Source organism: Nicrophorus vespilloides, unplaced genomic scaffold (genome assembly GCF_001412225.1).
Source record: "Nicrophorus vespilloides isolate i.1.1-1 unplaced genomic scaffold, Nicve_v1.0, whole genome shotgun sequence".
Lineage (NCBI taxonomy): Eukaryota > Metazoa > Arthropoda > Insecta > Coleoptera > Silphidae > Nicrophorus > Nicrophorus vespilloides.
In genome coordinates this window covers 57,638-85,002 of record NW_017096042.1, presented here as the reverse complement: position 1 = coordinate 85,002, position 27,365 = coordinate 57,638, and the positions used below count along the sequence as shown (strand labels likewise).

The 27,365-nt window shown below is 36.0% G+C and overlaps 1 protein-coding gene across 7 annotated transcripts in view; it reads left to right on the top strand.

The window, feature by feature from the left end:
- The window catches only part of LOC108569222 (serine/threonine-protein kinase minibrain), a 62,501-nt gene that overhangs the window by 12,719 nt on the left and 22,417 nt on the right, over nucleotides 1-27,365 (top strand). For 5 of the 7 annotated variants that reach the window (XM_017930686.1, XM_017930684.1, XM_017930685.1 and 2 more), the window contains exon 1: nucleotides 25,302-25,391. The exons of 1 other annotated variant lie outside the window; for it this stretch is intronic. In XM_017930686.1, coding sequence (XP_017786175.1) covers nucleotides 25,316-25,391 — 76 coding nt within the window. In that variant the 5' untranslated portion in view covers nucleotides 25,302-25,315. Of the gene's footprint in view, nucleotides 1-12,688; nucleotides 12,758-25,301; nucleotides 25,392-27,365 lie in introns of those variants that run through there. One more of the 7 variants, XM_017930688.1, reaches the window with a different exon arrangement.

Here is a 27,365-nt window from a genome sequence, read left to right as displayed (position 1 = left end):
CTCCGTTTCAAAATTTCCGGATTTTTACTCGAATAGTGAAACATATTTAAAAATACACATAATATGTGTACACAAGTTTTAAAAATGATGTAGAGTGCGCGCAATCCGGGACTTCTTCTTATGGTCGCTTGTTAATCGAGTCATTTTTCTTACAATTAATTTTGCTCGTTAAGCGAAATGCTCCTTATGCGAGGTTCCAGTGTAATGTTTAGTCTTATATAATATATACGATATATTCTATTTCTTTGGTATCTTAAAATATTACTTATTTTTTTAAGTAGTTTAAATGTTTTGGTTGAGATTTTTAAATTTTAGTCAGTTCAGTGCAATTTCGCGTCTTTGATATTTGAAAAAAGTCCTTTTATTCTTGATTATATAAATGAGAATGTGATATGAGTAATGAATATTGTACGTTGTTTCCGCAATTTAAACGTCGCGTTATCGTCGCACGCAGTTTCAATCTTATTTCCGCGCCGTAAATATTAAATAAGGTAATTAAATTATGGAGCAAAGCTCTCTTAATTAACGCCATAATACTTTGGGAAGAGCGCTGGCGGATTGAAATATGTTTGGAATTTTGGTTCAAACGTACGCAAAAAAATAATTAAATCTCCCAACTATTTGCATTCGGTTGGCTTTGTCGAAATCAATTAAGGTGGACGTGTTTTTGGGATTTCACGTGTTTGTTTAGTTGTTTGTTTATTTATTTTTTTAAATGAGGGATCGTGCGCTTCTTTTTCGTTTGCATTATTTTTATTGATTTCTTTGGTCGGGCGACGAGGGGTAATTTTCTGTAATAATAAAATGTCTCGATTGACCGTCAGACACTTTTGGCGGAGGTAATGACTCGCAGAATGGTTCGGGGGTCCCCACCTGCAAAGGTGGAGACGATGCGCCCCGCGCCGCTGCCGATGCCGTGGAGCGCGGGGTGGATGCGGGGGCGGAGGGGCGGTCTGTTGCTTTTATATTGATCTGCGCCGCGCAGCGCCAAAGCTGGGCGCCGTCGACGTTCAGATAAAATGTATAACTGCGCCTACATTCACTACATACATACATTATCCATACATACACCGACACATCCATCCGCCTTCCCTCCAAACAGAAACAACAACGAGGGAAGAGAGAGAGAGAGGGATAGAAGGATGTGCGCTGCGCTTCTGTTGCCGTTTGTTGTTGTTGCTGCTGCTGCTACCGCCGCCGCGATTTTTCGCAACCAAAAATAATAAATCCCGCAGCAGAAAAGCCCACACCCATCCCCCAACGCCATCTTCCCTTTTCCCTAACCGTTCACGAAGGGATGCATGCGCATCTTATTTTCTATAATTGAGAATTCGCTTCGGCTCGAATTTCTTAAATACAATCTCTCCAGTTTACTATTTTAACCAGAACTTTATATCTGGCGCTTCCGTCCTCATCCACCCTCCACCGCGCCCCCTATTTTATTAACAAGTCCCTCCTCCATTATTCGCCAAACAAAACTCATCACGAGAAAATTCAATTTTGCCTAAACCAACCCATCACGCCTACCAGAACAATTGTTTTAAATATGCATCTCGAACGAACGACTTGGATAAGCATAATATACTAATGCGAACGAAAATTATGTTTATAAACAGATAATTGCAATAGTTGCGCATATAATAAAACGTTACGCAATTTTGGGGTTGTAAGTTTCGGTAATTGATCTGATTTCGGCTAGGATCCTTCCGTGGAAATGATTTAAACCTGAAATATGTTTTCATCGTGCACGGCGCGTAAATTTCGCGCGGCGCCCCACAGATGGGGGTGATATAACCGTTCCAAAACTTCATTCTTATTACCTAACGCAAACCAACCCTCTCAACAGTTTTCTGCTATCATTCCTATCTTAAAGATGTATACGATTTTCGCATTATAAATTTTCGTATTTATAATAATTTTTATAATATCTCACGTAATGTTATTTCTATTTTTATTAAAAAAAAAAACTACTTATCTATTGATTATTTCATACTTACCAAGTATTTCCAAAACATGCTATTTTATGGTAAGAAATCAATGAATTTTAAGATTCAAGATCACAAATAAACACAAAATGTACTAAATCTTTCTCATCATAATTATTTTAGATTTAGTTAATTTAATTAGGACCAGTAAAAATATACAAATACTATAATTAAGTTTCAAATCAATTCTTAGTTCAGATAATTCTTCTTAAGAAGATGTGTAATTCAAACAAATCATCATTATAAATAATCTCATGAAACTATTAAATAGTCAACGCTTTTTAAATTATATCTTCTTCGATTTCTTCGATTTCTTCGGTAATAATGTAAGTTATTACAGTAAAACACCAATAGTAGTGGTTGCTGGCGACTTAGTGTTTACTTATTTTATTAACTAAACCAGTGTTTCTCAAACTTTTTGGTCTGCGACCAAATTATCAATTATCCGTGCTTTGACGTTCCCAAATTACAACAGATAATCGGCATTTTACTGAATAAACAATTATAATAAATTAGTTTAGATAATGAAATGATTTAATTTATTTTGAATTTTTATGTAAACAAAATACTCTGAATATTTGATTTATAAAAAATTAATTACATAATGTACAAAAAAAAAGCAAACGTGCTTTTAAACTTCGTGCGTAATCGATTTGCGTGAAATATTGGGATAGGTTTCACTCACTTTTTCTTCGGCGTTGTTTGCGGTGGATCGCGTTAATTAAATAATTAATAAGCGAAAATTCGGAATTTATCGCGGCGTTAAATTGTGATGCGCCGTTATGACTATAAATCCTATAATAATCCAGTTTTATGTACGCGCCCTTTGACAACGGCAGCAACACAATGACTGTAACACGGCTCAAAAATCGAGCGAATTTACGCATTCGCAAACAAACAAACAAATAAATTTGGTTCACTAGAATAGCACGAAAAAAAAAGGGTTAAATAAATAAAATAAACATCGTTGTCCTTTTGGAGGATGGGTATTGTTTAATCTGGCGGCGGCGGTGCTGGGTTTTAAGGATTGTTTCCGTTCCCGATTGTGTATAGATTCGGGATAATGGGGATTTATCGCAAGACCTTCGTATATCCCTTAATTGCTGCTCACTCATTGTTGTGAAAATTTGGGTGCCGACGATTTGAATTTTGATGGGGTTTAGTATATACATATAGTGGACATCTCGTAGAAAATACATAAATTTTGGACGACCAATGCAAATCGTTGTTGTCACAACGGCTTAGAATTACCATAAAACAAGTGCTGCTTTTTAAGCAATAAATGTTAAAAAAATAAAAAACTATTATTAATATGTCGGGATGGGGGGCGAGTTTTTTCACCACCGACAAGAGAATTATAAGAAAAAAAAACGCGAAGTGTTTGAATGAGACTCGAGATGAGGGGGAGGCAAAGTTCAATTAGCAAAAAAGGAAATAATCGAGTCTAGTGTTTGGATGAATTTCGCAGGCGTTTACGAGTTGTTGCCGGATGAAGAGGCGGCAACGCGGCTGCTGGATCTCTCCTCGGCTTCTCATTAAATTTTTATCAACGACTCTTCTTTCTTTGCTTTAATTTACACTCGTAAAATCGGGCCGCATCTTCGTAACCTTGACTTGCCCTTTGTTTGAAGTCCAAAGTAATTATGGCGCAGAAAAAAAAGTGGAATAGGTGCACTTATTACAAGAGACTTCCTAAAATTTTATCATTTAACACTTTCCATTAATTTAACACACTTTATTGAATATAATATGAAAATCCTCTAATTAAGTAAAGAATCATTATATTTATGATAAGTTAAAATTAGTATATTAGACGAAATTTAATTATCACTTACTAATTACTAAGTATTATAACACAATCATCACTATTTTAAAGGAATGATCAAATCGCGATAAACAAAATATTTTGTACGAGTGTAAGCAAATCTGATTTTTGTTTTCTGTTCAATTTGTTTAGAAAGTCTAGACGATTGGGTATTTCGGTAATAATATTATAAATTTCAACTTTAAAATAATATTTACACGGCAAATAAACGAGGAACATTTTCGATGGAATTGGTTTTTATCAGCGTTTTCCCAGATTACTCTCACATACGTAAGTTACTGATTTAATACAAAACTTGTTTTCCTGGAACGTCGCACGTACAAAGTCCAACTAAATACGTTTTCAGGTAATCTTTGTAAATGTACTTCTTATTTTACGTTTCTCTAATTTAGTGAAAAACAAACTTACTTGTATTAAATTTAATAAATAGATTATTTTGCATCTTTATTTATATGTTAAATAATAAAATTAGTATTGATGTATACGAAAACATAAATGGGAAATTAAAATTCTATGAAATATTATTATTAATAATTCCAACGAAAATTTATAAAATGGTTTCTTAAAAAAATAACTAAATTAATCATTTTTCTATATAAAGAAAATGATTAATTTCATAATATTTCTTTTATAAATAATATTAATATAATAGACATTAACGTTTACATGAATCTTCAACTCTATAATTCATTAGCATTCCCAACTAAATTAATAATTATAAAATATATGAGTTTTTTCGTTCATTATGCACCGAATTACTAACGAAAGAAATAAAGAGAATTTAATCTTTTGTTTTGGTTTAGTTTTAAAAACAAATGGTAAACGATCTAATTGCTGGCCAACTATTTATTGTGCCATGCAATCTTTACGATGTCTTTTTTTTCATTCTCTTTTATCCAGCGACTGGAGGAAACAGCTAAGTTCCGTAATTGGCTCAGCCGTATGGTAATAAACTTATAATAATCGCGTTGCCATAATAAATGCCATTTTATACGAATTCCGGAATAAATTGCGATGTTTACTGCCTTTTAATTGAGCCTAAGCAAATTCCATTCGAAATGAAATTTAATGCCGCGCCGATAGCGATCGCGTTCCGCCGTTACGAATGTATCCCCTTCGAGTGGTTTTGTTACTTACTCCATCTTCATCAACCTTCTTTTTCCCTTCATATTCTATGTACTTTTTGTTTTTTTCGTTTCGTGATGAACGCACCAAATGTTCGCAATCAATGTTACCTTCCAATTATGCAGGTAATATCGAATATAAACATAAGTTCTGCATATGCGGCCGAATGCACGCCATCCCCAGCAATGTTTTTCCTTCATTTTAAGGCCATGGCATAAAATGTGTTTTGATTGCTTTGTAATTAAATCCAGCGCGGACATTTCCTTCCCCTTATCGCGTCAACAGAAAAACCGTGTACGTACGGTTATGTACGCAACGTAAACACAATGAATGGGGGGACGGGGAATCCCCGCTGCCACCGCCGCCTCCCGACAGCGACGCCCACATAACAAAGTTGGAATTGTTAATTAGTTAATTTTGTGGCATCGGATTAAAATCTTGTGTTTATGGAAATACTGCAGTTGAGGGGAAACTCTGTTTTAGTTAATCAACACAACGGCATTTAACTAATCATCTCCAGTTACAGATGATTACTTTTCACTTTAAGGATTTTCATTTGTTTTGTTATAGATTTGTGACAGATACTATATTTTTGAAATGTCATATTTGACGTTACGAAAAATCTATGGTCAATAGGTCAATTATAAAATGTATTTGTATCAGACGTGTATAGATCAGACCTATTTCAGCTGTTATACATATGCTGGGTTACGAAAGCGAAGGGAATGTAATTTTGAATTAATCTATTTAATAAGTGGAGGAAAGAATCGCGTGCCGAATGCAAACGCTGAAAATGAAGCGGTATTAAAAGAATGTACTTGGCCTACCTCTCCTTTTTTCTACTCTTCGTATGCTTTTTTTTCTCTCAACGCTCTCGATCAATTTTCTGTTTGGAATTTTCATCAGGCATGTCGCTGCTGCTACTACATCTTTTGGCTCGTTTTCACGGTGACAGCCATTTCCGCTCGAACTGAACTTTGAATAAACCTACATATCTATGTTCTTATAAGTATCAACTGTTTGTTCATGCATTCATTCATGAGCCAAAAAGGTGGTTTTCCACTTTAGTTTAAACATCTATGAATAGTTGTAAATACCAATTTCTCAATTTATTTGAATACAGGTAACATTATTTGTTTTGATTTAATAAATCTTTTTTTAAAAGGAAATTATTTAGAAGACAATAGTAAAATTTGCTATCAATGTTTTTTTTTGTTGTCTACTGCAGATAGCGCCACCCCAAACACTGTGTATTTTCTTATGAATTATTCTCAGAAATCTAAGAAATCTTTATTAATAATTGCAACGCACAAAATATTTTTTCTATAGGTTTTGTAATACGCATATAATAATATCGACCAAATGGAAATATGAAAGCGCTTTCATGTCGTTTAACTAACCAAGGTATTGCATTTTACGATCGTGCCAAAATAATAATAACCACCATAAAAAAATGTGTTTATGTCAAGGTCACATTTTATGCACATTGCTTTTGAAAATACCGCGTTTACACCGTTCCTGTTTTTTTTTTAAATACAATTATTATCATAGTAGTTGCAAAAACTATTTTTCTGCTGTTTGTTTGATAGTAACAGTTTGTTGTTTCCTTTTTGGGAGGTGAGGGAAAAGCCCTGCGTTATCGACATTCGCGGGGAAAACATATTTTTCGGGAAAATCCGGATTATTCGTGCTCGAAAGTGGAAAAACAATTAGCGGCGCCAAAAGGCGAGCGGCGGGAAAAAAATTCGCGCGCCGAACACGCAACAACAGCAGCGAAATCACCGTTTTCCCTCTCTCAGATTAGATAAGACTTCTCTTCCCAGAAATCCCGGATACGTTTATTGGATCGAATGGGTTTTGCATTTACGAGTATGAGAGACTACCATTATTTCGCCGTTGACTTTGTTTCCTTCTTAACGCAGTCTCTCGGATATCGTAATAAATAATGCATCAAGGTTGTCTTCTAAATATAGATGCAAATGGTAGAGAGAAGTAGCAATAATAATAACGAGAAAACGTTCAAAACATTTGCTACCTTCTCTACCTGCTGCAGCGAGCAAAATATTTACATTTCCAGTGCGCTCCGCAAATATTGGAACACACGCATTACTAAATATACAACATTAACAGATTATCGATTCTCGTCGCTTCTTCGGTCCTTGCGATACTTTCAAGAAACCATACGCTTTTCCTGAGCCTCCGCTGCTCAAACGCGCTGTTGATTTACAACATTTACCTTCACCATGTATTTTTGAACTAACAGTTTCGCGGAATTCTAAGGGAGCAAAATATTTACATTATTCAATTAACACTAATGATGATCACAACCAATAAATAGATTGTCTTCTAGGTGATGATCTCAGACATTTTTTTTTCTCGAATGACGTCAAGTCATTCTTCTACATTCATTTATCCAAATATAGCTGACAACATTAACATAATTAAAAACGCGATGCTGCGAAGTTCGCATCTACACATTTCACGATGTCGTTGATATCCGGGACATCTCTTTTCCTGGTTTCTGGATTTAAAAATAATCATAGCCCACTTAGGTGACCACACGTGTGTGTATTCTTTCGCAATACGAAAGTCAAATTGGGAACCCAAAGAGAAATCATTTGTTTCGGAGATATAAAAAACGAAATAAAGAAGTATTTCGCAAATTTCATCTGTTGCCCAATAATTTGAATTAGCGTTAGCCGAAAACGTCGTCGGGATTGTTTCGACGCGCAAAAGATCGAGGGACTTAGATTGTAATCTTAATTGCTTCATTGCTTGGGCTTTTACAACGATCCTCTAATATTAGCCTACTTACAGGAGTTTAATTGAGACAAGGTTCTTCGGAATGGCGAACTTTAAAATTGCATAATTTACGTACATTTCAAATAAATTTTGTTAGCTTTTTATTTAAATCTGGTTAAACTTTGGTTAAAATTAATGCACTCGTCAATTATAACGGTAGAACGAGTTAACAAGAACAACAAAAAAAAAACATCGAGATGTTGTAAGAGTCGTGGATTGGTTAACATCGAATGGGATGACATCACCGTAATGTGCAATTTTAATGAATATGCAGAGAGCTGTTATTGTGAGAAAAATGTCACGGATTTTGGTTTGTTTCTTGCTTTTTTTGCTTGTTTTCTTCTAGTGCTCGTTAATGTGTAATTTATTTAGTCTCATCCGTTGATTTATATTTTAATAACAAATCCGTAGAGTCTAGGATAGAGAGAGAAAGAGTGCATGCATAAAAAGTGGCAGAGGAGAATAAATCTGGGAATGGTGGATGTGGTGGTAGTTGGTGCGCATCGAGTCAACTTGGAAAGTTATATGCCGGCGTTCAAAGAGGACAGTACTCGACGCCACAACTACACTAGAATGCACTTTTCTTCTAATCTATTTTAGCACTACACTTTGTCCACTCCGCGAAGAATTGCGCCGGAATATAAGAGACGGGGGTAGAAAAAGAAAAGGAAGAAAGTAGGGAGGGTGAGAAGTAAAGGACGGGGATGAAAACATATATAATTCACGAGGAAAACTGGAGAAAATCGTAGCTAGGAAAATGTACATTATTGCCTGGTGTCTAGATTCGTTTCTCCTTTTTTCTGCTTCTTTCCTTTCCATCGGATGAGTTTAGTGCGGAGCGGCCGTAAATCTCCTCACACTGGATATGACTTAAAGCGTTTGATTAAGTATCGTATTACGGGAAACAACCCCCGTTTCTGTTTGCTTTAGTATCGGATATGATTATACATTTAAATTATTAAGCGCGCAACAATTATAGTAACTCTAATTAAAGTACTGAACTGCACGGGAAGATATGTAATTTACATAAGATGTCTACAATTAGCGCGAACTGAATATGGATTATGCAGTGTTACGAAACATAATGTCAATATCGGAGAATCTCCAATTTCCTTGCCTATTGTTTGTGTTGATGTCGATGCAGAACTTAATCGGGATTTCGAATATCTGTCGCGCATTGTGCAGAGACTTGCACTATTAATTGTCTGTACCGAGTGCAGATGCATCATGTTACATATAAAAAAAATTATACACAAAAACGTTGTTTGCAACATTCAATTCCTAAAAACATGCAATAAACTGAGTTATTTTGAATCAAGTTTGGGATTTGCAATGTGAAGGACAGTTTTTTTTAATCTTTGTAAATATTCATTTCAATCTGATCATTCGGATTTTAGTTTATTGACGATATAGAACAGGACTCTAAACACTATCCACTGGGAAACCTGATTCAGCTGCATTTAATATTTGATAACATATTGTGGGATTACTGCAGAGAGTCCAAACAATATGGTTTTTATTTTGTTTTGTCGAATGAAATAAGCAGTTGTGAAACGGAAAAGCTTAAAATATCGAGTGGTATTCAGTCTGACAGAGCCGTATTATTTCCCCATTCATTTATAAAATTTTCTTTTTGTTTGCGCGCCCTCTGCATCCTTTATTTGCGGATGGTTGTCGTCGAGGCGGCATTTTATTTGTGCGTCGCACTCCCATTTTTCTATAAAATATGTGAACGTCTACGAGGGTTCAGTGTGTGTGTATGTGCATGTGCGAACGGCGAGGGGTTGCAGAGTGTGTGGTACAGGAAATTGGATTCTCTGGTCTGCGGATCGTCTCGGAATGTGTGAGCCAGAGATGGCTGGGGCGGCGGAGAGTGGGTAGTTTAAGGTGGTGGCGGCGGCGTCGGTGGAGACGGCAGCCGGGAGAAGGTGGCTCGAACGGCGGGGGGTTGTTAATCCCACGGTTTATTACTGCGCGCGCTCCTTATTATCACAGGGCTACCGTCATTCCAACGAGTGCAAAATAAATTGCAGAGCAGCCCCGGTGCCAGCAGCATCCAACCCTCCTCCGTCGCCCCGTCTCACTGCCTTACCAACCGTACACCACCCATGCAAACACTCACTTCGAAATATTTATTATCCATTTATCGATATTTATATTTCATTTACCCTCTAAAAGGATAGCAGCACAACGTTACTCCAACAAGTTTAAATTTCCCACAAAAATGCATTGAAAACGTAAACCCATACAAACCTCTAATTGCTATCGAAATCAAAGTTTCTCAACATTGATTATTAACGCCCTCTTTTGATTACTTGTAAAAACAATAAAATTAGTTTTTTATATAATTAATATGAAATATTTAGAGTTTTTATATTTAAAGCAGTAACATTATCAAAACATCCATTAACAGTTAAAATATTATGTTTTCAGTAGATCAAAGATTTTAAGAAATTGGGAATTTAATTTTAGGATCATTAAATTTAGTTAATCTTCAATGAAACGAAGCTGATTATATAAAATTATTTAGTAAATATTTAATTTCTCAATTATTATTAATTTTTCTTTTCAAAGTTATTAGGCAAGTATGGAATTTGAAATTATTTAAAAATATTCACAAATCTTTGTAATATCTGAAAAAATACGTTATATTTTAAACGTGTTTATTGCGTTTAGATTGATATTATATAGAAATGTTGGAAATGATGTTCTTAATGTAGTTTGTTTGGTAGATGAAACTGGCTTCATTGGTAATAGCTGGAGAATACAAACAGGCCAGAATATGGTTGAACTTTAGTGTGTTGCCAGGTCTGCGTCTCGGAATGAATAATAAGGATGCCCATAAAATTCTTTAGTCTGTTAGTTGACCAGAAAGGGAAATAGATATATTTTCGGACCACATCGCACCACCCCAGAGTTGTGCGATGGAAGATGTTATCCGGCTTTAGGTGAGAGATAGAGATAGACCAGAGGGCGAGCACCACACCACACGTAAAATAAAATAGTAACCGCATACATGCATGTGCGATGCACTTTGGGGGATATCCGATCACATGTATACGTGCTGAGAATGCACAACGTTCTGCTATTGTTACGTGTCGTCTCCCATCTCGCACAGGAAGTCTCATTGTTACACGAAGACAGCGCGATTACATCTGACAAAGCTTTTGTTACGATTCAATAAACGCTTATTTATATTTTGAAGAACGACGGAAGAAGAGAGAGAAAATAATGTAGAGAATTTAACTGGAAATAAGCAGTTAAAGAGGAAGAGGGCCCTTTACCTCGTAATTATATCGTCTCAAAGGACGAATCGTTTGACCATGTTTCATTTCCCAAAATTACTAACCTTTATGACCAGTAGCAGCTGCAAAAAATCACTGAAAACTTTCAAGTAATGAAAAAAAAAGAGAAAAGAATCAGGTAATGGAAATATTAATTTCACAATATGCTGATGTTACTTTTGTTCAATTTTCGCACGAACGTAAATGTTGGCTTCTCTTACACCAAGTTTATAATCTCTTTAAGGACTTTTGGTCTTCTTTTTTTATGTATACTTCTTTAGTTTCCTTCTTGTTGGTGGATTTAATTCCTTCAAATTGGATTACGCGGAAGGATCTCATTTAATGATCAACAAGCAACTTTATTTTATAGGCGATTATGTTTCGAGCTACGCAAAAAAAGGAAAGCAACGTAAGAAAGTTTCCCTTTTAATCGATTGATATGAATTGTCCTTTAATTGGTACAATTGTCTGAAGGATAAAATATAACTGTACGAACGATACAGAAAACTTTTTAGCTACGATTAATTGATATTAATTTTAATTTAACTGCGAAGTTTGCAACTTACGTAATAATTGTTAAAAGCGAAGGAATGAATACATTCTTTGCGAAATAGCCGTCGATTAACCGAAACGTAATACTTTCATAGCTACGTATCTCTTGGGTAAGGTGTCAATGACAGCTGGCAGCGATAGAAAAAAAACCTTTTGTGAAAATATGTTATTCGAACATAATGCCATTATGGAAACCATCAGCTGTCGCCTTTTTTGGGTAGTTTCCACTCGAAATGCATTGAAAATAGATTTTTTCCTTGCAGCTGATAAGAGTTTGCCCTAGTTGATGTGTTTCTAAGAAGCGAATTATTACTTCTGCTCGGCGCATTTATCAAACGTTAATTAATGCTCACGTGTGTTCGTGGAAAAAAAGGAACAGGGAAAAAGAATGAAATTTATTTTCACCGGAGGAATTGCATATTTGTCATCCGACCACGCCTGGGCATGCACACTTAATCTCTTCGGAGCAGAAGGAAACAATGCCTTCGTCTAAACAAATTTAATTTAATTCATGCATCCACTCTTTTCGCAACGATTAATCACGAAAGGAAGTTGCATAAGTTGGCGTAGGTGAGGGTTTGTATTCAAAAAGAGAGTGAATGAAAATGCCCACGCGTCGTGGATTGCGATGAAGGAGTAGGGAAGGAAGGAGTTAAGATGAGAAAAAATAAATCATAAATAAAACGGTGCTTTAATGAGATGCCATTTGCTACTAGCACTGCCCATTTTTATCTTTCCTTCCTCTTCACTTTCAAAAACCCACCGACTTGCGGAATTCTTAGCTCTCTGCATCATATTGCTTTTGCTGGTGCAGATCATTTGGAGCGTAGGAGAACCAAAATGCATTGAAACGCCTACTTCACAGATTTTGCTTATTCTTGCAAGAAAACGTCGTTATTCTTTATTTCCATTCTTCCTTCTATTGTGCGGATGTACCGTTAGGAGCCAAATGGCAATATACTTGCTTGCAGAGAAGAGCGAATACCTAGCAAGGTTACTCGCTTTCCAGATGGCAACAGACAATAATAATAAAGATGATGATGATATCGTCGGAATGTTTAAATTTCAAACACCTTGAGTCATTTTATTCACCTCATGTTTCTCTTTTTTTTCAGGTAAGTGTTGAGCCTATCCACCAATACCATCTTACATTTGTGCTGAACGTTAAGATCAAACCATGAAAGGTAAACTCATTTTTTATCTACTTTTCAATTTAATATGTTAACTTTAATTATTATCAAATACATTATTTTATGTTATCACACATAAAAATATTTTAATTCCATTTTTTTTTTTTTTTTTTAACATTTGATGTAGGAATGTAACTTTAGTTTGATTTGGTAATGAAGGACATAAAGTGTAATAGTTAATCCGACCTAGGCTAACGTAACTTGAAACTATCTAGTAGTATTTTATAGGAATGTTAAAGTCGGAGATGAAAGCAGTAGGTCATGTGGAAAGAAAAAAATAAATGTCTACAGAAGATAAAACGTCAGGTCGCAGCATTATTTTTAGTCTGAAAAAATCTTCTATGCATTATCTGCGCTTAGGAAGGACTATGATCTAGGCCGAGCATTATACATTGATACGCCTGTGACCCAATTTCCAATCTACGAACTATAAATGATAATTGGAATGCTGAGACTGAGACTCTTTCTTCTCGGGACACAGTCTTCTCAGTTCCCAGATCTATAAATATACACAATTATTAACAATTTAATTTTTTTATATTCACTTGATCCTTTTTTTGCGTAGCTATTTCCGGTTTTGCACATAATTAATGCGCGCGCGAATGTTGCCTGTGTCACTCCTGTTTCCTCTCTCGAGTTCTGTTTCTCTCTTACCTTCTGCATAACATGCAATAATAACAACAACAAAAAACGTAGAGGAAAAATAAGTAAATAAATAAAAAATAACCTATCATTACGTCTACTTGCAGTGGTTACAACCTTGGTCGGTCGGCCGAGCGTCCTTGCGCGAAATGCTGTAAACTCGGCTTTATGATCTGCAGCACATAAGTTTATGATCGTTTTGCATCTTGGCGCCGGAACTAAACGCGCATAAGTTCTCGAACCGAAAATAATGGAAAAAAAAAATGCGAGAGGAGGAAATATCATATCGCACAGGATGCGACGAAAGGACGAGCGCGAAACGACTAAAATAACAATACAAACGAAACAAATAAATAAATATATGGAACTCACTTATGCAATTATTCGAAATGTATGCATCATCAAATCGCTCGAGCAGTTCGAAAACAGGATGAAAATGTTTGTTATTAATAGTCCCGAGTTAAATGATCTGTTTTGTAATTGATAATGTTGCACTATCATAATGTGTATATTATTAGACGCGCACAAAGCTCGGCATGACTCGATTTCAATTGATGCTGTCTGCCTTATGGTGAAGATTACAAAAATTAATAATAATCATCGAGCGAAGAAAATAAAAGTAAGATTTTGTATTGCAAATGCATTTTTTTTTTGTATAATATCTTACAATCTATTATAGTCGAGTAACCTTGCATATCATAATTAATTGAATTTTAAACTTCCCCAGTCTCTTATTCTCAATGTTTATCTCAAGACGCTTTACAATCCGGCTTAGCAGCAGCCAGTAGCTTTGGGAGACTGGTAAACAAAGGTTGACCTTGAGACCAGTGTATTTATCTTATCGTTAACCGAGTTTTTGTTTCAGCGCCAACGACGTTATTAATCACTGTACCTAATTAACATTAGTGCATTGCACAGTTGAAATAATTAAAAAATTCTCATAATCATAATATATCACCATCTAATTATTTAGCAATAAATATTCAATCATATGAGTTTATTATATAATCAATCAATCAATCAAATCACAATGTGAATAATAAGAAAACAAATTGTTGTTTTTGTATGTGAACGCGTGTGTATGTTTGTATGTGTTGCGCGATGCAAGGGATGCAAGCAAACCCTATTGGTTGCACATGTAACGCGCTGTTCGCGCTACGGATTATTGGTTTTAATCCGATGTAATTCCGGTGGTGTTCTTGTTACCGATATTACCGATAGCCGCACGATTATATTGTATCAATTACTTGCACAGTTCGGATGGAATTAGTCCTTTAACTACGCCCCATTTACTCACTTACAGTCGCAGCGCACAAACTCATCACATCATTATTATACAGGCCAGAAGAAAATCACATATTCGATTGATCACAATTATCCTTACCGTCTGTACGAGAGGCAATTAAATTTTAATTGAAATTTGATTCATTTCGCAAATTTTACTAACAGCAGAATTTCTCAAAAATGTAATAAATTTCATAAAAAGGGAACGGCTTAAGAAATGTTATATGATATTTATTTAATATGTACATTAGTTCTTTTTTGGTTAATCATAGCTGCTTTTCGGTGTATCATTTGATATACACTATTTATTTAATCCGTTTAAATATAGAACGGAGTAGGACATTTTTTGGCAAATAAAAGTGTGGGGTCATTAGCCATTCCTCACTTTATCTTATTACGAAACAACACGTTATTTTGGTCGGAGGACCGAATTGCATAAGGATTACGTCTCTCTTTCTCTCACAATTCGGTCGAGATGCGATAATAAAGATCACACTTTGTGGGGCCATCTAAAAGCCTGGTGGCGCACGGAGGGTCGCATAAAGCACATTTTCTATTAAACTCCGGGAGGAGTCAATAATTAACGAAGCCGCCGCTAAATCTTAAATTGCATAATGCACCTCGGGTCCCCAAGTATCAATATTCCAGTATGCATTACACGGGCAGAGACATGCATAAACTGTATGATCTTTCTTTTGTTCTTGTTGCGGTCTAGCATCTTGAGAGGGGAAATTAATTTAACTATGGGATGCTTATGGATTATTACCTAAAGTGCTTGATAAAGTTTTCTTAAGTAAATTTCAACCGTTAATATATAAAAAACGGATGAGAAAAAATACATTTGTTGTTTCATATAGTAACATATAAATAAATTCACGTGTTTCATAGCAATATACTAATTACATGACAACCTCTCAAATAGTTCAATTACAAAAAATATAATAATACTGTTAGCTAATATATAAAATACATTGCAATAGATTGTAAATAAATATTATACGATATATTTTTTTTTGATAGAATTTGGAGAGATAAGTTTGTAAGGCAATTTAACAAGAATATTTTCCTTGTTATATTCGTTTTGGTTTTCGTGATGTGATTTGCGGTGGACGAGGAAGAAGAATACGGAGCGAGCGAAGTAAATTAAGTAGTGTGGCTTGAGGGGTAAAGCTTGGCTGAAACCCCTTCTTCTTCTACGACGACGTCCTCTCTGGGGGGTTGAGGGAGTCTGCGGTAGACAGGCAATGTCCTGAATTAAATTTCAATCGGCTGACGGTGGAATAAATAAGGCTACTGAAAATGTGCCCCGGAGCCACCTGATTATAGGCAATGACATTTCTGTGCTGTAGATGAAAAATACGATTTAGATGGATGCATACGAGTGGACTAGCTAAATGCAAGTGACTGCATGATTTTGGATGTATCTATAAACGAATTGGAAAAATATATTGAATGCCTAAAGACATTTTGTCTTCGATTATGGACATTTTCTTATTGCTCTTGCTTCAATTGAATTCCCGATTTATTCCAAGTTCTTCAACATGACGGTTGATTGCTTTTGGTAATGATTTTATAACGCAATAACACGTGTTTGAAAGGTGAAACGTTCCAAGATTAGATTGAATGAAAACTGATAGAACTTCAACATTTATAAAAATAACAAAAGCTATTTTGGCAACACTCCTTTTATGACATTATAAATGAATGTTGACTCATATTTTTTATGAATAGCACTGTTTTTTCGGTATATTCTGCCAATAAATCGTACTGTTAGAATAGAATTTGATTTTTCTAAATTTTAAATTTGACGTATATGAAAATATGATCTGAAGGCATATCCCTGTTACAAATTTAAAAATGTGATTTTGGTTGGAGAGGATGAGAGGAAAAAAGGAAGAGAGTCCAGGGTGTATGGTGCACTATAGTGGATATGTGTGTTGGTGTATCTCAAGTTTCCTCATTGTTACACACGGGCAAAGACCAATGATCCATGGAGCGCTGGTGAGGTGAAGAACCGCGTCGGCACGCAAGGAATGTAACAAGCTTCTCTCGACCGCTGACGGACAATAAGGCCACCGCAGCGGTTCCACATTGCAAGATCAAATAGACTGGCCTAGTCAAATAAAACGCCGACTACGGCTCCTCCTCAGCCACTTCGCTGCTCTTCCCTTGGACAACGTACAATCACCCCAAAAACCACTCACAGTCATTGCACATATTTAAAATATCGAGGAGAAAGCGTAAAGAACCGGATCTCTTCGGATGCGCCGAAAATGGCAGTTTAAATATAAAATCGTCCCCGTTGCGTCACTCCGCAGACATAGCATCAGCTGCTGCCGCCGTCGCCGCCTCCGCCTTTAAAAATAGGCCTAGGACCGTTCATTTCCTCAGCGAAAGCGCGAGATGAGCCCACCTCGGACTTGGAGCTGATTAATGGTTCGGGTTTCGTCTCGGTTATCTAATAACTGCATCTCGGTGCCAATAAAAAGGTCGTTGTCGTCGTTTTTGAAATTCGCCACTCGTCCGACGCCCTGGCACACGGACAGAACGCATTCCCGCCTCATCATCTTCCTCCTCTTTTCATCCCAACTCAATAACCGCATACACCCTATTTTGTAATAGCATCATAGCATAGCCTTCAGGCTATAGCAAAAACAACGTCCATTCCTAATAACTAGGTAATAACATTTACACTTTTCGTACCACCCAGACAATTTTATACCATACACGTATTGATTCCATCCAATTCAATTACCCCACTCACTACTCCCTCATTTTCACATTTGTTCCTCAAAAAAAATCTTCCAATTTTAGTAAATGAAATAAGTCCGACAAGACATATTTATATGGTTTAATCCAATTTTAGTCCAACTTGAGATTGTTATAAAGCATTTCAAGACTAAAATTGAGTTATACAAATCTTTAAAATAAATAATAAATAAAATATTGCATCCTAGAAGCTGAACAAGAAAACTCAATTTAAAATCGTTCACGAAGACATAAACATGTCATTTAGATTCTAGAAGATTCTTAAAATAAATAATAATAAGTGTTGATTTGATTAGCGTTGAGGTGTTAATGCGCTTGTGTTTCAAAAACGCGAACGACGTGCGTTTGTTTTAAAATCGGTTACTTAATCTGAATCGAAATAAAAGTTATATACACGACCCGAGCCCGGGTGGCGGTCTGCGAAGAAAATTGAAGGCAGCAGCAGCAGACGGAGATGTTTCCTTGAACGTGTATCGACTTAATAGTATTTAGACTACATGAAAATTCCATTTCGCGAACGCGTCAGTCAGCGAGTGAAGATTCTCAAGTGTTGATTTGATTAGTGATGAAGTGTTAATAAGCGATTGAAGTGGCTGGGCCGGGTGAGAGACGACGACAGCAGCAGCAGAAGCACATAAAACCTACTCGCACAATGCTGGATGAGAATGGAATACCTTCTTCGGTCGACGTTATAATGGGACACAAAACGACGGTGTCAAACTTTTAATGTTCGATAGCTTATCGAACTAAATGGTGCTGCCCTCTTTGTAAGAATCTCCTTACAAAAACAAATGAAGTTGGGAAATCGCCCTTCGGGGGTTGATGCGATATGGCCAGACGCGCTTCTTCGTCGGGTTTATTGGCCTTGACTCGCGACAGACACAGAAGACGAGGGATTGCTTGGAAAGAAGGAGGAGAAGAGCATTAAATAAACCAAGTGTTTTTTCATTTGGGTTAGTAACAATATTGAGTGTGTGTAGTCTGGAGGCACACGCGGGACTTTAATCAGCAATTTACACGGTCAGCTCCGTGCACTAATGAGTTATTTTATTCATTTAGGCCAATAAACTGTATAAATTTGCATGAATATACCAACACACATACACATACTTATTTTGAAAGACCGCGCGACTGGTCTCTATCCCGGCCTTTGTCGCTCCCTCGTTAACTCCCTTTCTCTGTATCTCTCTCTAACTCGTCGTAGACTGAAAGGATGTGGAGTGAAGGAGCGAAGCTTCGCCTAGCAACAACAGACAGATAGAAGGTAGAAGCTGTGCATATTTCTCGCAGAAGCGTTGCGTCATAGCAAGCAGCAATAGCAGCAGCAGCCGTGGATCCTGCTGGCCAGCAGGAGTCTACGTAACACCACTTGCACATACCAACATGCATTGCACCTGCTTGAAAATTCAGTGTTGTTTCGATAGCTGCGAAACGACGTGCACAAGCTCTAAATTAAACGTGGATTTGCGTCTGGCCTCTGTCTGCCGCGCAAGTTCAAGGACGTTGAAAAAAATAAAATATATTTCATATAGCAACAACAAACCATCGTTTACAATCATTGCTTTTCCTTCTGCTATTTATTTTACTCCTCCTTTGGATGCGAATAAACCGCAAGAGCTTTTCAACTCGAACATGCACTGTCCTCTTATTAATTGAATCGGAGACTTTGCAACACAAATAATATCATGATCAGTTTTTTTTTAGGTTTTTTGTATGATCTAATATACGAAATGAGTTCATTTCAATCATTTGCATTCGATAAATAAACAATGCGTTTACATTTGCATATAATACATGTAAAAATATAAAAATGAATTACATAATGGTCGGTTTGGCGGCAGGCTGGGCAGAGTCCGAATTTATTGCCTGTCGAAACGACGATGGAAAATGAAATTCGGGCCGAAAGAAACGACGAAAGAGTCATACGAAGTATAAATATATAAGATCGATAAATAATCGAGCATGTTATGTTTCGGTGTCGGCATAAATATGTATGAATGCGATCATATGTGCATGGAAGTAAGGAAATGACGCAATCGGAACAACATATGATAGGTCGCCCTTGACAACAATATTTGAAACATAAATAAACATAACCGCTGTTAACTGTTTATCATTTACAGTTGTTAAATGTTTTACACCTTTGCTAAATAATTCAAAATACTCTATTATTGAGAAGTAATTACGAATCAAGCTCTTGTTCAAGCTCAAAGAACCTATACCTATTAAGCAAGTATATAATCAAAGTTATTTCACAAATATATTTTACTGAAATATAGTGACTATTACAACAATCATAAATTCTTCATTTCAAAATAATTAATTGAAATGAATAATTGAAACCATTCAATAAACATTTCTTAATAAGAAAATTAAAAAAGAAAGTTACTTGCAATTTATTTTTGTCAATGATGCAAATTTTTGCTTTATAAATATAAATGTATTTTGCATTGCAAATGTATACTGGATTTATAAAAAAAAACAAAATAAATGATTGAATTCGTATACAGTGGGTCTTAAATAAATCAACGGAAATATGCAATAAATCATCAATCTCCTAATAAATAGAAAAGGTTACTGCAACAATTGTAATTGGGTCGTTTTCGAGATAACTGCTCTTTGTCTTCGCGAATTATGATCTGTGTGTTTCTAATTTCAGCTGCAAAATTGTAAAGCGAGGAATGCAAAACCAGGTGTGCTGGTTGAGCAACATAAACCGCATAGTTAGAAATACGGAGCACACGCATACGCAAATGCATATAGCCATATAGTTAGGTCATTCAGTTCACGTCCTTGCGTTTCGCAATTGTTTGATGATTCACTAATTGCTGCCGGATCTATTTGATTCCCACATTCATATTATATATTCATACATTAAAAATAATAAATAACGACGGCGAGAATTATTAGATTTGATTTTTAGGAACAAGACAAAATAAATCACAATTATTGTTGATTTTTTAATGTATTTTATATAAACGTAAATATGTACTTTATTATGTGCAGTCAATGTTGCTTGTAGGTCATAATGTTTATGAAATGATGAATTTTGTCGGTGACATTGGGGAGGGTGTTAAAAAAAGTAATGCCTAACTGTCTCAGTTGGTTTTCAGCAATCGTTGTGTTTAAAGAATTCAATGCAATGAGTCAGCACGACCTAGCGACTGACCAGTCCGTTCTGATCCGATCCGGTCGGCGACGGCGGCAACGGTCTTTGTTTGGGTGGATTTTTCCGCGTCCTCGGTGAAAGGTTTTAATGTGATAATGCGAGGCATATGCAAGATCGTTTGCCGACGACCATATGCCATGGTATGCTATGTACCGTCATGAGAACGGCCTCTGCGATTTGCGACATCACACCACAATCAGGAGCAACAGCAGAAGAAGTGAGAAAGAGAACATTCATGAAACGAACGGACGAGGAACTACATTTATATATATATGAGCCGGTGGACACGTATGAGATCATATGTTTTGTCGTCGGTAATTTATTTGCGGTGACTAAAAACCACAATTAACATAACGAGACCACCAACGGTGTTCGCGCGCTAACTTGAAACGTCCAGCTGCAATCTATATTTTCATGATACTCCTCGCACATAATTTTCTTTTTCGGTAGCATTAACTACAATCAGTTTGCCATTGTCATGAGCAGCAGCCGTCCATATTTATATTTAAACAAACAAAACAATATTAATATAATCCATATTTGCAATACTAGTCAAACATCTTTACTTGGATGGATGCAACTTTGGAAATTTCCAAAAATACAAGACGACCCTGGTCCTCCTACTTACGTTCACTTTCAATTTTAACATTTTTATTTATACATCTTACAAATTACTTCTGGTACGCAAACTATAAACTTATATTTAATTATAAAGACAAATATGAAAATATTAATTTCTTATTCTCATAACACAAAATATAAGATTTTTTGTTTTATTAAAACGATTTTCTTTGTTGTTTTTTTTTATTGTTATATAACGTAATTCAAAGTGTCTTCTTTGATATGTGTCGTGTAAGGATGTAGTACATGAATTGAATCTATGTGAAATTCCAAACATCTGGACTGTACATCTTGTTCCTAGCACTTATCACTGCATTGATCCAGTTTATCGAGCGCATGTAACCACCGCCTACTATCTGCTTTGTTGCAACTATGGATGTTTCAATGGAATAAAAAAAGAGAGAGGATAGAATGATTAATCTCGGTATGATGCGAAAAATATCGTGTAAGTGGAGAGTTATTAAAACCGAATTCTGCACCCTCGATCATCAATTAAAACCATCACCGGCGGTGTTTGTCCATGGAATGGTTGATGATGGTCGATGAAGAAGAGAGAAGTGAAAAAAATAAAAATCATTTATTTTATTTATGTAGCCACCTACGAGACTACGACGTCGACGACGATGACGACGCGGAGAGTTCATCCCACGCATCAAACGACCAGAAAGATGATCTATTAATATCGGCGTGGGCGGATCGCGGAACTCGAAGCACTTTCGAAAAAGGGATAAAAATGAAATTAAGGCAAAGATGATGATGACGGATAAAACAGGGATGGGAACATTTTAATTGTCCGCTTTTTTGGGTTTTGGACTCGTGCGCTTTATTTTTCCTCTCTTCAGCACTAGTTGTTTTTTTTTCAGTTTGTGAGTGAAGTTGCAGCAGGCAGCAATTAGTATTCACAAGGACGTCCTCACTCTGTGCGCTTCATTCCCGGACACTAAAACTACAATTTCAGGATTCCGTACTCCACTGTTAAACCCGACCGAGTCCTTCCCGCCTAACAAACACATGGAATGACAACAAAATTAATTCAATTACTTTGGAAAACTCTTGTCGTGCCATCATGCTGTGCACGATTTTATTTGGCGACTTGTCCATTTAACAAGCGGCCAAAAATTGAAACGTATTAGAATATACATGTATATAGTATATAGAAGATATAATAAATACGGTCTGATGCAAATGAGGCGAGCGACGAAAAGAAGGGCGCTGTGACTAAATTGCAAAATGGTAGTTCCGTTTCCGTAATTTTTGCGCACCGCAGGGAAAATACGTAATTCCCGTTTTGCGCGACCGCCAATTACCATAAATAAAATACACCGATTATGTTAAACACGTTAATTCGCGAACGTTCAGAGATTTAAAGGGTGAAATATGAATTGCAAAAAAAAAACATCCTCAATCTTTAAAATTCAGACTGTACCGAAGGGTGTTTCTTCCTTCTTTCAATTGCTCCCTCAGCCGGTACTCGTCTTCCTTTGTTAAGTTGTTAGGGTGGTCCTTTCCGTCCGGTTTCGGTATGTTTTCATTATGCGCCCGGTTTTTATTCACTGACAAATTTTTGTCGTCCCTTCGGTCAGTCCGGTATTTGCAGGGGAGCCCTTCAGTTGACTGACCTGAGCCTCGCGACGTCTCCGATCCTCATACAATTCGTACGAAATCCTCGCTTCGTCTTCTCTATACTTTTCTCTTAATTAAGCGCAGTCTTTTGGTGAACGTGCATCAACATTTCAAGTATTCATGCATAACGAATGGATGGATACACGCCCAAAATAAAGTAAGAACGATTTTTTATTTTAAATATGAATGTAAACATTATACTTCAATACATACATCTCCTATTTACAAAGAAATACACCATTAGAAAATTCAAATATTGTATATAAAATATTAAAAAAATCTTTCGAGAAAGTCATTCAATATAATATTAATTTATAAAAAGGAAATATAATAATAAAAGTAATAAAGTGTTTTGTTCAACAATAATTGAGACTACACCATTATTACCTTCATTACTGTTGAAGTAATTTGTGTAAAGTTATACTAGCATCGGATGTTATCATTGGTGTGGATAAAGTCGATACCAAAGTAATACGTACCAAGTACATTGGTAAAATGCAACGAGGCCGGTAATTGGGGTAATTTGTCATCGAATGCATTAGATATTGCATAATTTACCCGACGGTTGAAAATTGCTTCGCTTATTACGCAGGCCTTTTCTATTGCAATTGTAGATTTCTCAATTTTTTGCTCCGTCCATTATTTATAGTACTCAATGATTATTATAAAACATATTTATTAAATCATCTCCAATCGTCAATAACAAATAGTAAATGTTTCGTTTCGTTAAAGTTATAAATAAAATATTGTTAATTGGTAGATCTACAAATGTTAAAAAATAATGAAAATGAATGTGATTTATAGGATAAAATTAAAATATTTGAAGAGAATAGATTAATAAAATGAAGGAAAAAAGAAATTGAGTTATTATAAAATCATTCAATTGTTGAAGTGATAAGTTGTTATGTAAAATGTAAGTTATTTTGAGGTGTCCCAAGGTTTAAATAGTAAAGAAGTTTGTGAGAAATCGAAATATTTGACGAGGATTCGTTACGGCTGGTAATTGGATCGATGTGGGTTTTAATAAAGTTAGGACCTGAGTAGGTACGTCATCGTGGTGTAGTTTGAAGTCAAAGTGTGATTGCCGGAGCAGTGGCCACGGAGAAAGGACGAAGAGGGAGGAGTAGGTGGTTGGAGATGAACGGGCGAATCGGGGCTGGACGAAAGAATAAATTTCCGAGGTGAACGTATGTGAGTGTTTGGGTGCAATGGGTCACGTCAATCAGACGTCGGCTGTATTACTATAACCTACCTCAATGTAATGCAACAGTCGTCTCTCTACTCTACTCCACTCCGGTTTCGTATTGATCCAGACTTGCATTAAGCCATGATGTCCGTGTGCAATATGCAAAACATTGCCATACAGACACATCCATCCAGTTCCACCTCCTCTTTCTCCTCCCTTATACATACATACGTACGTACGTTTGCACTTGTGCCTCCATCTCTGTCTCCTCCTCCTCTTCGTGTGCACGTATTTGCATCCTCGGTGCATGCATTTAGTTATTGCTAGCACCCCATTTCAAACCATCTATTAATACACATACATCCATACAGCACACGAGCAGACGTTCGCTGCTACTGCAGCCTGCCACTACTTCAGAAATCGATAATTAACAATCAATTCTACACTACGCGCTTCCACTGTTATGTTCACTGTGGAAACTCCAATGATGAGGGAGGAAGGGGTGATGTTGTAGGGTTTGTGACTACGAATATAGATTATATGTCTATCCTTACAAATAACATATAATTTGCATGAAAATAATGTCTGTTGACCTTTTCGGAATCGCCTACTCGCTTTTTTTTTATCAACCCCCTCATATATTTTAATGCAGTTCAAACAGAGCAAAAAAAAGAGAGTAGCTTCACTAATAATGTTTTGTTGCCCTCGTGCATCAAATATCGATCAGATGCATTTGAATAACATTTTGATAATAGCATGTTAAATTGTATGTTGATTTCGATACGATCTTGATATCGACACAATGACTCCAGCGTTTCCACCCACGAAATTAAAACAAAAAAATATATATATATTTATCTACATGCATAAATATCGATATTTTCAATATTCTAGATGCGGTATTAATTTCACCGTTCGTTAATGCAGATCACCGATGAAAACAATTAAATGAAATTGGTTCATTCGTAGCAATTTCAACGGCGCATTCGTTTCCGGTCAATCTCGCTGCAGCAAGGTTAAGGCTCTCGCTTTCTTACGAGTGATTAAGTCTAGACAATGATTCGACTCAGATTCATAATGACTTTGAACCTGAATCAGTACTGTGCATGTGTCATTTCGCGGAAATCATCATTTGTTGTGAATCACCAAGTTTTGGGGATTCGGCCAAAAAAAAAAATACGAAATTGCATTGACTCTTTATATATAAAGGCTCAAATTGAAGTTTTCGTTGCAGTTGGAATTAATAGCTCATCAGAAAATGCTCCTTATAAGTTACACGGTTTTGGATTTTTCCTGGAGAATAGATGAAAAGAGAAACAGTTTGTTACGAGATTGTAAGTTTTTCAACTATTTTATTATTTTTAATATCAAACAAATAAGTTCTGCAGTAAAAAATTGGTCTTAATTGAAGAGTAATTGACAAATTATATAAGTAACTATATTCACAAGTCTTATGTAGTTTTGGATTTTTTACTGTATAAATAAGAAGATTATAAGTTTTCAACTAAATTTGATTATATAAAAAACTAAAATTCATGTTATTTATGTTATTTTGTTTAAATGATTTTTGAAATGCTAAGTACAAATTATTTGATTGTATCAAAATGAATCAATCTTCAAAACTAGTACCGTTTCATAAAGCAACCGATTACATCGTTTTTCTTTATTTTTTATAAATAATTAGTAGTACCCGTGGCCTCATGCAACATGCATTTAGCGATTTCGTGATCCCGCAGTATATTAGCCTTAGCTTGACAGCGAGTTATAAAGTTATATATTTCACCACTGTCATAGTAAACGGTGTTCGGCATGTTTCTCCTTAGCGATTTTCGTGCATGTTTTCTTCTTTAATTATCCATAGTTATGTGTACATGGTCGTAGCGGTTTTAATGCTCGTACTACGTCAATGATCTGAACTGACGAACGGCACGACTCTTTATGGTTGTTCTCCGCCAACTGTCTCCGCGTATAAATTTTAATGGCATATTCGAAAGTCCCACTTATCTAAACTTGCTACATCTGCACCAGCTTTATTATTATTATGCAAGCTAATTTATTTGGTTATGTCATGCAGGTTCAAGGGAAAAATATATTTAGATTAATTATTAGTAGAAAAAGTCGATGATCCGATTATTTGGTTCAGAGTTAAGCAATTATATTATTATTCAGATGATGGTGGTGGTGTCAAAGTGAATCAAGGGTGCTTTTATGTCTCTTTTTTTCGTTTGGAGTATAAAATAATCTTGATTTTTTGTGTGTGTGTGTGCGCTGTGAGGACCTATCTCAACATCAACGTCGTTCTGGTCCTGGAAAGCAAAATCCTTTTATAGCGCGTCCACAATGTGCATTATATAAATGATCTCTCTCCCCACTGGACACATACATGCATATACTTGTATACTATATACATAGTTATGTGTGTACATATATAAAGGCTTGGGGTGAGTGTATGTGTGTGGATACGGCCCCGGCCATTGTCCACTACTTCTAACCATATCGAGTATCGTTATCGTTCACTATAACGGAACCATGCACCTTACCCTAAGGCTCCTTTACATAATGGCACACAGGGCACAGCCGACACGTTATAAGGGGTTGATACTCCACTTAGATACGGATCACACATTCAGGAGTCTAGACACACTCGCATAAAACATCCGATATGTTATTAAATATCGATTCCATCATCAATAAGACCGAGAGAGAAAAAAAAACGAACAAAATAATATTCGGGAAAGATGAAAGAAAGAAACACAGACAAAATTCACCCTTTGAACTACTCAGAAAGAAAAACAACAACAAGCCAACTACAACTTTGCATTATAAATTCATGGATTTTTATACGCATTTTGGGGAACCGAGCCGTCCTCCTTCAACAAATACGTTACAAAGATGTATCGATGAAAAAAACTTGAACAATTGTTGTCGCATTACCGCACGCACGCATCCATTATTCAAGATTCTTGAAATGTATTAATTAAACAGAGTATCGCGATCCCCTTGTAATTTTACACCACGAACGTAATTTATTCGTGCTTGGAATCATTCGGTTCGTTTCATAAATAACGAACTTTTCATGCAGTCCCCTCAGGGCACGTCCTTCTCCTCCTCCCTCAAATTAAATATTTCATATTGCGTTTCAACCTATGTTGGTAAATTGAAATACCCATGAACATTTGAAAAGTACGTATCCATTTTGATAGATTCCAGTTTGAACAAACCATTTGTTTTGTACTCAAATTATTATTTGGATACTGCAATTTGAAATACCTATGAAAATAAGTCTTCATTTTATTGCATATTATTCA